Consider the following 11,408-nt stretch of genomic DNA (forward strand, 5'->3'; position numbering starts at 1 on the left):
TCTGTGTTTTTATATAAAGAACTTTTTACTTCCTTTCCCCCTTTTTTGAGGTCATGTTTCCATTTTGTCTTTCTTTCTTTCTTTCTTTCTTTCTTTCTTTCTACATTGTGCTGTCATTCTTTATTTCCTTCTCTTTTCTTCCTCAATCCCTTCCTCCCTCCCTTTCTTTCTTTCTTTCTTTCTTTCTTTCTTTCTTTCTTTCTTTCTTTCTTTCTTTCTTTCTTTCTGCACACACAATATTGTTGAACATACAGTATGTACGCTGGTTGGCATTGTTTTTGTGTATTGTCTTTTGTGTAATGTCTTGTATTATTTGTCCTGCACTGTCTTGTTCGTCTTGTCCTGCACTGTCTTGTTGTCTTGTCTCACACTGTGTACACCAGGTTACACAGATGCACTTTATGTATCTAGGACTAACTTACTTAAGTCCTTAACTCTGTCTTTATTTATGTAACTCTGTGGTCTTGGAGAAATGTCGTCTCTTCACTGTGTACTGTGACACATGTATATGGTGTAAATGACAATAAAAGCTTCTTGACTCTTGACTACTGTACATAAACTTTGCTTCTATTCTGTCTTTTTTCTGTCCCTTTTTTCCTCCCTCACTTCCTTTCTTTCTTTCTTTCTTTCTTTCTTTCTTTCTTTCTTTCTTTCTTTCTTTCTTTCTTTCTTTCTTTCTTTCTTTCTTTCTTTCTTTCTTTCTTTCTTTCTTTCCCAGCCTCTGTAGTAATGAATATTAATGTGTAAGCTGAATATCTGTATGTATTAAGTGAGAAATTATTTTTTTTATGATGTTTTGATGAATAGATGTTTTTACATTAGTCCCCTTACCTCATTAGTTACATTAGACACTGTACTTGTGGTTAAAGAATAATTACACCTCCTCACCAGTCATGTACTACAGTATGTGACCTGGATGCTGAAAAAATCTTATCTCTGTTAAAAATAAGTGCAGAAACATCGCCATATTGTGTCTTACATGTGAAGAGATGAAGATCTAAATCTGTTTTCCGTGCATGTTTACGAGGAACACGGGAACTCCTTGACCTTGTCCTTGAGAATTTATAATAGTTAGCAGTATATTTTAATGAGTTTATATTGCCATGGTATTGACAAAGAAAGTCAATGCTCTAGAGGCTCTTTTTAAACTCAAGGGTCAACAAACCAAGCTTGTGAATCATCATTAAAAGCACAGTGTCACATTGGCAGGAGTTTTAATTAAATCTTTAATTAAGTCGAACTCTTTATATAAGAAGAAATGTTTGGTCCATGTTCTCATCGTCCTCTCTGTGATGGTCGATGGCTGTAACGATCTGCAGATGATGGCCCACTCGATGAGCGTCAGTCTTTCTTAAAGCACTGAAAGAAAAAACAACTCACTTGAATAACAGCGAATAACAAAGAACGTAGGTGTTAAAGAGCTTCCTTAAGTACATCTGAACAAAGCGACTCCTACTTCAGGTTCTCAAAAGAAGCCCATGATGTTCACTTAAATGAAAAAGAGTCTACCTTCATGATCTTCTTCCATCGGGAAATGACAGCCAGAAGGATGGTTAAGACAATGACCACCACACCGGCCACCATGGGCCAGAGAGGGAACTTCATCACAGAGTCTGTGTATAAACAAATGAATTATTTTATCACTGAGAGTCACGACACCGTTGGCTTTCAGTGCAAGAGTCGTGTGTTTTTCCTTTTGTCTTAGAACCTTACACAAAATGTTAGTGGTTAAAGATCTCAGAGACTAGATTTTTTTGTAGACTAGATTAAAAACATGAATACTGATGAAACACTACAAAGTCCTGAGTGTTTATTAATATTAAGCACCGCTGTGGAGTGAGAAATGACAAAGATGTTCAACAACGGAGATGGATTAGAAAGTTACAGAGTAATTCTTTAAACTTCGTAATGATGATGTTTACAGAGACACAGACCTACAACAGTGACCCTGAAGCTCCGTTTGCTGACTCCATAGACCCTTGAGTCGGCCTCACAGGTGTACACGCCCTGGTGATCGTCACGGTTGACGTTCGTAATGGAAAGCGTCGCCGTGAAACCGTTGTTACTGGTCTTGTAGTTGCTGGAAGAAAGATCCATTAGCTCACCGTTCTTCTTCCAGACCACGCTCACTGGAGGATGAGCTTGAACGTCACAGGACAGAACCGTGTCTCTCGTCTCCTCGGCCGATACGTTCACATCTTTTCCTAAAGTTGGCGGATCTGCAAAAGACGTTAAGGTTAGCGTTGAGTTCTTGAATCTGATTTGGTCGAAAGGTTTTGACATTTCTGACTGTGGTTTCAGCTACGATTCAAATCACACACTGAATAAATGGCCTTGTTCTAGAACATTGCTTTTTCTCTGGAAGTGGATTATGGATGTACAGTACTCTAAGTCTAATAATAAACCCATAAACAATTAGTAAACATCATTGATATGATAATTGTTTGTCAAATTTTCTGCCATGTCTTCATTACAGAGAACTTTGCACCTTTTTCGGTTTCTCAGTGTCAAGCTTTTCCTGAGATAGTTTTTTGGTGAACTTTAAGAGACAGATTAAATGATGAAATGATGTTTATAGCTGCTATAACCTATAACAATGATAACGTTTTATCTTGCGGATTTTCCTATATATATATTACCGATTTTTGTAGCCAGAAAAGCTAAATTTTGTGACTTTTATGGAAATATAAATAATGGAAACACACACACACACACACACACACACACACACACACACAAACCCATAAAGTCAGGCCTCACTCTTGTACTCACATCGAACCTCTAACTGGATGGAGGCCTTCACATCAACGTTAGATTTCAGCTGGCAGGTGAAAGTGACCGTGTTGTCGTTTCTGGATACTGGCTGCACGCACACGTGACTCGTGTTCACGCGGTTTCCATCTTTGAGGCTCACTTGTTGTCCGTTTCGGAACCACAGCAGTTCCTCCGGGGCAGCGGAGTCGACTACTTTGCAGGTCAGAGACACGGTCTGATCCGGGTTCGTCTGAATCAACCCTCCGTTTGTTAGGGGAGTAGACTCAATAGTGACTGATGGGTTTTTGGTAAAAACACAGATTATATGTTGGTTAGAAAGCAAGAAGCAAGAGTGGACCTTCAGCCCAAGGTAGGCCTTCAAACCACCAGGGGGCACTAAGGTAAATTTCTTTAAATAGAAATGCTGATCATTTACGTTAATTGTGAATAGGTTTCATTAAATAAAACCGATGAAAAGAATAAACATTATTCAAAAAAATCATGAAGAATCCATGATCAAAAAAAGAAAAAGCAAAAAAAAAAAAAGCAAAAAAAAAAAAAAATCCAATATTTAGTCAGGTTTTTTTTTTTTTATTACTTGTTGATGTAACTGAAATGAAGGGAATAAATGTGAGTGGAAGACATCATAGTAACATTTCTGGAGAGGAAGATATTTTAAGCTAACACGATAAGTTGCTAGCTTGCTACAATTCATGTTTCTCTTGTTAGTCTCCTATTACTAACTTGTTAGTACTCATCTGATATATACAAATACGGTATGTTCTGCTAAAAGGGTTAATCACTCAGATGACTAGTAACCAACGAACAACAAAGTTCACAATTCCAAGCTTTCCTGAGGAGAATAATGCGCTAATATGATTCTATTTCTTTCATTAACAGGTTTACCATTGGTACCGTAGACCCCACCGACGCAGACAAACGCAAGAAGGATGAACCGGATCCCAAAGGAATTTCTCATTTTTACACGTTTCTTCTGTCCTGGATAAAGACATAACAACAAGACAAAATTGACACCATCCTTCTAATGTTTTAATCATGAGAATGTTTAGAGTAAAACAAGGATTCTCTCACACAAGGTATCATTTACATAAAGCCAGGTTTTAAAGCAGCGTTTAGGAATTAAGACTAAATTATATCAATTGTGAAACGAAAAAAATACGATTGAAAATTCGGGAAAGGATTAAACTAGACAAGCTAGAAACCCTTTTTCTGCACCACTTACCAAGCCGAGGCAATGATTGTCTGAAAAAATGCTGTCAGTGAATCCAAAGGTTGCACTGCACAGGTTTTAAGAGACTCCAGTGATCTCAGCACAGGTTTATATTGAGCCAGTGAGCTATTTTATAACAGTTTTGCAGAATTACCCCTCCTCTCCTGAACCTTTTATAATGCTGTTCAAACACTGTGAAAGTGACACTTTAAATTCATGTGTCGAGGTCAAATACGGTGTTGATTCGGTTCAGTGATATATCACATTCTGATACAGACCACACGGTTAAATATCCTTCTTATTAGGCAGCTCAGATGTTAAGCTCATGAGCCAAGGGAAGCATTCATACAACTTACTCCAGAAGCACATGATAGCAAGGAGTCGTTCATATGAGTCGACTCCATTTGATTCCATTTTTCAGGGGAACTTTGAGAACCGATTAGCAAATATTAACCGGCTGGGCATGCATTAGTAATTAAATAATAAGAGGAAGAGTAAAAAATATTGCAAACTTTGAGTTAAAAAATGAGGCAGTGAGTCATTTGGTGCTGATAGAGTCGACTCCGGGTGGTGAGCCGAGTCAAATGATCTGACTCAGACAGAATGAATGAAGTGGTGAAATTCTCATCATTAACACTCACACACGTGCGTGCGTGCACACACACACACACACACACACACACACACACACACACACACACACACACACACACACACACACACACACACACACAATATGCAAACTTCTGGCTCCAGGAACCAATAGAAAAACCTTGAGTGCCACAATATATCATAACAATTAAGTCATAAATGGAGACATTTTGGATAGTAAATATCTCACATTTAGAAATGCTGCATGTGTCATTTCCTTTACTGTGAGTCATTCGGTTCTTTATCTATATACTGTATGTGCAGTGTGGATTTCTATGACAAGTAAATAATGCTTATTACAAAAATAAGTAAGTGTTTTTTAAGACACACTGTTCATTTACACTGTATTATAGATTGTAAGTTGTTTAACATTTTTCATCATAGTCTGGTTCCTCTCAAGGTTTCTTCCTCTTCCATCTAAGCTACTTTTTCCTCAACACATTCGCCTCAGACACCTCAGGCTTAGTTCATTAAGGATCAGTACAAACACATTTAAATATAAATTTTATATTATTCTTGAACGTTTTGTAATATATTTCATATGTTCTGTAAAGCTGCTTTGAGACGATGTCCATTATTAAAACCGCTATACAAATAAAATTGAATTGAATTGAATTGTACTCGTTCATATGTTGGTCATCTCAGGACTTTGTAGTTTTTAGACCCCTCTGTTGCCCTTTAGCAGAACTGCGATTACTGTTAATGAAACCGGACAAATCTCCATATTCATTACCTGTCACTTTGTCACAATGGGTTGCATTTAAACATGTGTAATGTTGATCTGTTCAAGCTGACAGTGCAGTTCACTTCTTCCTTAAAACGAGCCTGACACAGAAATGAAGCAGGTTTTAGAGACAATACTGAGAAAAGGGCGTCTCCTACACACAGAGGGCATTCATTCCTGATTTATTTTGTATCCTGGATGGCACATTTTCACTTATGCTCATTTCCTGGATGTAGGGAAATCCTTCAGGGCATTGAATCTTGTCATTTCTGTTTGAAAGGCAGCGGAGATGGCACTTTGTTACCTTCTCGTCCTTCTCGTACGAATACGGACATCTTTATCAGGTTTTCTTACTCCAGACGTCATTTCTGAGGTGTATTTTTGCAGCTTCTTGCGGCCAAGGATCATTTTAACTGTACAATAAATTCCATGGGTCCCTCAGAACAAATTTATATATATATATATATATATATATATATATATATATATATATATATATATATATATATATATAAACCTACTCATATTTGACATATTACAAACTATAACAATATCATTCCCCAGACTTTCCCAGTGTGAGAATCTCTAAAATCAGACAGAGAGAGAGAGAGAGAGAGAGAGAGAGAGAGAGAGAGAGAGAGAGAGAGAGAGAGAGAGAGAGAGAGAGAGAGAGAGAGAGAGAGAGAGAGAGACTCTGGCAAGACTAGCTATGACATCATAATTAAAACCTAGAGCCAGAAGATGACAGACATGACGGCTTCCCGGGACATAAAGCGTCCGTACACTAAAAGCTCAGCAAAAGCCAACAGCATCCAGACATCCAATTCACCAAACACTCTGATCCCATCAACTCTCCAGATCTGCTCCTTCACCTCACTCACTCACTCACTCGTTTTCTACCGCTTATCCGAACTACCTCGGGTCACGGGGAGCCTGTGCCTATCGCAGGCGTCATCGGGCATCAAGGCAGGATACACCCTGGATGGAGTGCCAACCCATCGCAGGGCGCTCCTTTACCTAAGAAATGCTATTTATAAAAATAAAAGCTAGACTAAACAAATGTGATCTCAGTTCCAAGCACTATCTGGAAGGTTGTTCTGTACCTCCCAAGCTCTGTAATAAACACTGCTGTATGAGAATCTCTTTATTGATCTAAAATCAGTGGTGGAGATGGAGCTGACTGGATCGGTGCAGCAGGCAGCTGTGTTCCTGAGCTCGATATGAGTAAAATATCTCCTATCATCTGTCTCCTATTTATCATTTAAGAGGAACTGAATTGGGGGGGGCACGGTGGCTTAGTGGGTAGCATGTTCGCCTCACACCTCCAGGGTCGGGGTTCGATTCCCGCCTCCGCCTTGTGTGTGCGGAGTTTGCATGTTCTCCCCGTGCCTTGGGGGTTTCCTCCGGGTACTCCGGTTTCCTCCCCCGGTCCAAAGACATGCATGGTAGGTTGATTGGCATCTCTGGAAAATTGTCCGTAGTGTGTGAATGAGAGTGTGTGTGTGCCCTGTGATGGGCTGGCACTCCGTCCAGGGTGTATCCTGCCTTGATGCCCGATGATGCCTGAGATAGGCACAGGCTCCCCGTGACCCGAGGTAGTTCGGATAAGCGGTAGAAAATGAGTGAGTGAGTGAGTGAGAGTGAGGAACTGAATTGCATGATTTCATTGTAAGGTTGGTTTATATACTGTAATCTGTATTTCCTGAGGTAAATGTTTCACCATTTCTGTTAAAATGGCACTTTACTTAAAATATACCGATAGATCATAAATACAAATGATCACCTGAGGTTTTTTGAGGTTCTTCCGTAATTCTATATTACTGTGTCAATTTCTCATCACAGCATTTCTTCCACAAGAACAAAACCGCCAGTGAATTACAGTTTTCGATTTTATTTTTACATCGCTACAAAATTTAAGAATACAAATACACTTTTACGACCCGGCCCCGGATAAGCGGTAGAAAGTGGATGGATGGATGGATGGAATACACTTTTATTTATTTATCTAGCGATATGAACAATTGACATTGTCTCAAAGCAGCTTTACAGAAGTATAGAAACAGAATAAAAATGGTAAGGTTTGAAATTTAGTTACTGTTTATCTATAACATTTATTCCTAATGATAGCCTGAGGTGACGGTGGTGAGGAAAAACTCCCTGAGATGAAATGAGGAAGAAATCTTGAGAGGAACCAGAATCAGAAGGTGACCTCATCCTCATTTAGGTGACACTGGACAGGAAATAATGTAAATGTAAATAATGTCATTTTTATAACAGTTTGTAGTCGAGTGGAATTGTGTAACCGAGAGCTCCTGAGGAACTTACAGGTCAAAGTCATTTCCGAGTTCTTTAGATTCTTTCCTGCTGAAGTCTTCAGATGTTCACTGATGAAGACCTGAGAACAAAGCTGAATGATGTGATGATAGTTCAATAGTCAGTGACATAGTCTAAAAGTGGTTCTATCTACAACAGTTCCATGGGTCATGGGCTGTCTATGAAGATCTACCTCAGCAGAGTGCACCACCGAGCAATGAGACTCCATTCAGAGGTAGAGATTCAGGATCAGGAAGATCTGGAATGAAGAAGCGGTCACACTGGGAAATCAGAACACTGGGAGCTCAGGAGATAGCTTCTCTGTATAGATCAACAGACAGAGAAGGGGAGAAAGAGAAATAGAGAGAGAGAGAGAGAGAGAGAGAGAGAGAGAGAGAGAGAGAGAGAGAGAGAGAGAGAGAGAGAGAGAGAGAGAGAGAGAGAGATTAAGTATGCTACGTAAATTGAGAGGACCTTGAGAGGAACCAGAATTCAAAGTGAACCTCATCCTCATCACACCAGATAGCTGTGATTATAAATCATTTCCTCTTTATAACTGTGTACTACATGGAACTACATGAAACAGGAAATTCATTCTATTTCCAACAGGAAGTCTATCATGCTGAAATGATCTATTCACTAATGGATGCCATGATGAAATAATGTCATTATTCAAGTTTTTTCCAAATACCCAACTCATCTAACTAATAATTTTCAGGTACAAACATATGGACCTGGAGTGTATAACGACTGCTTTCTTTTCCATTAAATTTCATAATGAGACCAACCACTTGCTCTTTTTGTCCATCAGATGGTGCAATGTGTTCACTGTGAGCTCAACAGGAGAGATGCTGGCGATCATCAAGGACATAAAGGATTGCTTCATGCAACTAAAAATCTTGAAAACACAACTATAGAGATCAATTTTTAATTATTGAATTAGCATATATTTATAATCACACCCTCCAGTGTCACCCAAATGAGGATGGTTTGATTCCCCTTAGATTCTGGTTCCTCTCAAGATTTCTTCCTTTACCATCCGAGGGAGTTTCTCCTTGCCAAAGTCTCCTTAGTCACCTCAGACTTGTTCACTGAGGATAAATACTAACACATTTAAATATATCTAAAATTAATCTTGAATTTTTATATTATTTAATGCTTAATATAAAGATTAACTTTAACTTTAGAAATATTAAAGTTATAATAAATATAATATAAAAACAAATATGATATATAAATATAAAGATTAACCAAACTTTCACACATTAACTAATATTTCAGTGTGTTAACATGGCGGTATTAACCGTGACAGGATATTTTTTTTTCCCCTCAGCTCAACATGAACAGTTAAGATATTAGCGAGCTGAGTAAGCTAGACTAGCTAGGCAGATCTACTGATGTTTTTTTTCTGTTCAGGAAATGTTCAGGAATTCCTAATAACACCAAATCGTGCTCAATTCAGTCAAGCGAACTTTGGAAGTTTTTTCAACATAAGTTTAGTTAGTTCTTAATCTTAGGAGCCACTTAAGCGATGTTTGCTAGCGATCACCTGTGGTGTTAATTATAGCTAAGTACTGCTGCTACTGCCACCAACTACGTAACCGGAGCATTTAGAACATGATAACATGAACTAGAATGTACATTTCCTGAAGTAAATGTGAATGGTACTTCCCCTCATCGTGCTGAGTGTTTTGAATGTCCATATTGTGCTAACTTTTTGATTTCGCTTATTTTGGGGGTGGAGCTACACGTGACGTCACGTGAATACCCGTGGGGTGCCAATACTTTTGGACAAAAGTTGCTACTGAAATAAAACTTTGTCCGGAGTAAGGTCCTAAAGGAGCTGGCGAGGTCGGTGTAAATCGCTCGAAAACTTGCCGAGTTATAAACCTCCAAAATTTATAATGGAAGTCTATGGGGAAAAAAAGCCACTTTGAGCTTCCGTACCGGGAATTCCGGAATTCCGATCACTTATGAAAGTCATAGCACACCTGTCCTCAATAAGCCGGTCGATCTGACACCTCATTCATGGGTCTAGGACAAAAGCTGTGGGACAAGTTACGCACCAAAATTTTGTCTGGCACAATAATAAGAATGTTGCTTTGCAAGCACCATTAAATAATGTGCTAATCTAGCAAGCTACCATAACAACTTTAAAAAGCTCATATGAAAGTGGACACTCAGGACTTTAAGTATTGGTAGAGTTTCATAAATATTTCTGTTTTTATCCAGAAGACTAATATATTCATTTCAAAAAGGATATTTTTCAACACAAAATTTTTGTATCTATAAAGTTTCTGCTCTCTGTGGGGGTTTTTACACCTGGTCACTTCACGTGTTTTCTGTGATCCGATAGCTATCCGATGGTAAAAAGACCAGGTCTAAATGCCCTCCGAAACGGTTTTCGAGACGGATATAAATCCGATCGTACAAACCCCTTCAGGAGGTGGTCTGGGACGCGTTTCAGATGAAACTGGACAGGTGTAAATGAATGTGGTTGTTCAAGCCACATACGTCCAAACGGAAGTACGTCACTCGCAGGTGACTCGCGAGTCGTGCATCGCGCCAGAAACAAATATGTTTTCCCACCAGCGCTGGCTCCGACCTTTCACCCAGGTGTCTCGGTGTGTCTTAAAATGCACTGCTGCTGCAGCGAAAATGCAGCAAACAGTAAATGCTGTTTTTTTGTAGCAACCGCATACACCAATTTCAATTACCCCGGAAATGAGGTCAAATATATTTGCATATTGGGCGGGAGTAGAAAGATCGGATCGGATCGATATCCGATTCGCCGAGACGCATTTATGTGGCCTAATGTAAATGGAACAGTTTTAACAAATCAGATAGCTATCGGATCAGAGACAACACATGAAGTGACCGGGTGTAAGAAGGCCCTGAGACGCCCCAAGTGTTTGTTCATAAGCAGCTAAAATTTGAAGGTGTTCTGATTCCTGACCTATTTAATATCAGACTTACAGCCAGAACATCATTCGTTTGTTTATACCGATCCCACCGTACTGATAAAAAGGGCACACAGACACGAATTTGAACAAAATGTGAAAAAAAATCCAACAACAAACATTAAATAGATGAGATTTGGTCTAAACTCTGGCTGCACTGTTTCCTCTTCCTAATCACATGTATTCAGATCTCCTTTACTCTTCCTCAGGGCACTTCTGATAAACACACGCAGAGCAAAGGTTATGTTTGATTGCTAAATGCTTTGTCTCTTTGCTTGTGTCATCGTTTTTAAACCGTGACTGAGTGACTGAAAGACGTCTTTTATTACAGCGTCGTCTTCGTTATAGTTCAGAAAGCGACTGACTGACAGAAAGCGAATGGCAATTAGACATTTGTTCCGATGAGATATTAATGGAAAAAAAAGTGTGTTCAGGACGGTGCAGATCAATAGGAGTTGCGTAAGACGTATTGGCTTGATAATCAGAGTGGTTCGGAACAAAATGGTCAAAGGTCATATGAGATATGCAATGTTGTAATCTAAGAACTGGATGCACTTGGCAGTCTTTCATGAATGTGATAAAAAATCCTGTGACACTTAAAATAGCCCTGAAACGAGTGTCACGGCAGTAAATCCCGAACCCGGTGTACCATCAATAATCAATAAACTACAATTACAGTACAAAAAGTTTGACCCAGGTGGGAAATGAACTTCCTGATCCAGCTTTCTTTGTTTTCGGGATGCCTCAGGGGTCAATATGTGGCCCTCAGCTGCTT

General features: G+C 39.1%; 1 protein-coding gene across 2 annotated transcripts; it reads right to left on the reverse strand.

Moving 5' to 3' along the window:
• Nucleotides 1-1,208: 1,208 nt before the first annotated feature.
• On the reverse strand, nucleotides 1,209-4,139 carry tmigd1 (transmembrane and immunoglobulin domain containing 1). 2 transcript variants are annotated; one of them, XM_027153361.2, is made up of 6 exons: nucleotides 3,998-4,139; nucleotides 3,661-3,753; nucleotides 2,773-3,048; nucleotides 1,935-2,219; nucleotides 1,510-1,613; nucleotides 1,209-1,359 (listed from the first exon to the last, which is right to left on the reverse strand). In XM_027153361.2, the coding sequence occupies exons 2-6, from the start codon at nucleotides 3,731-3,733 to the stop codon at nucleotides 1,342-1,344; spliced, it is 756 nt and encodes a 251-aa protein (XP_027009162.1). In that variant the 5' UTR covers nucleotides 3,734-3,753; nucleotides 3,998-4,139; the 3' UTR covers nucleotides 1,209-1,341. The 2 variants fall into 2 exon arrangements, with proteins under 2 accessions (XP_027009162.1, XP_047661667.1); XM_047805711.1 differs by lacking the exon at nucleotides 3,998-4,139 and adding an exon at nucleotides 3,849-3,972.
• Between the last annotated feature and the right edge of the window lie 7,269 nt (nucleotides 4,140-11,408).

This window comes from Tachysurus fulvidraco, chromosome 21, assembly GCF_022655615.1.
Source record: "Tachysurus fulvidraco isolate hzauxx_2018 chromosome 21, HZAU_PFXX_2.0, whole genome shotgun sequence".
NCBI lineage: Eukaryota > Metazoa > Chordata > Actinopteri > Siluriformes > Bagridae > Tachysurus > Tachysurus fulvidraco.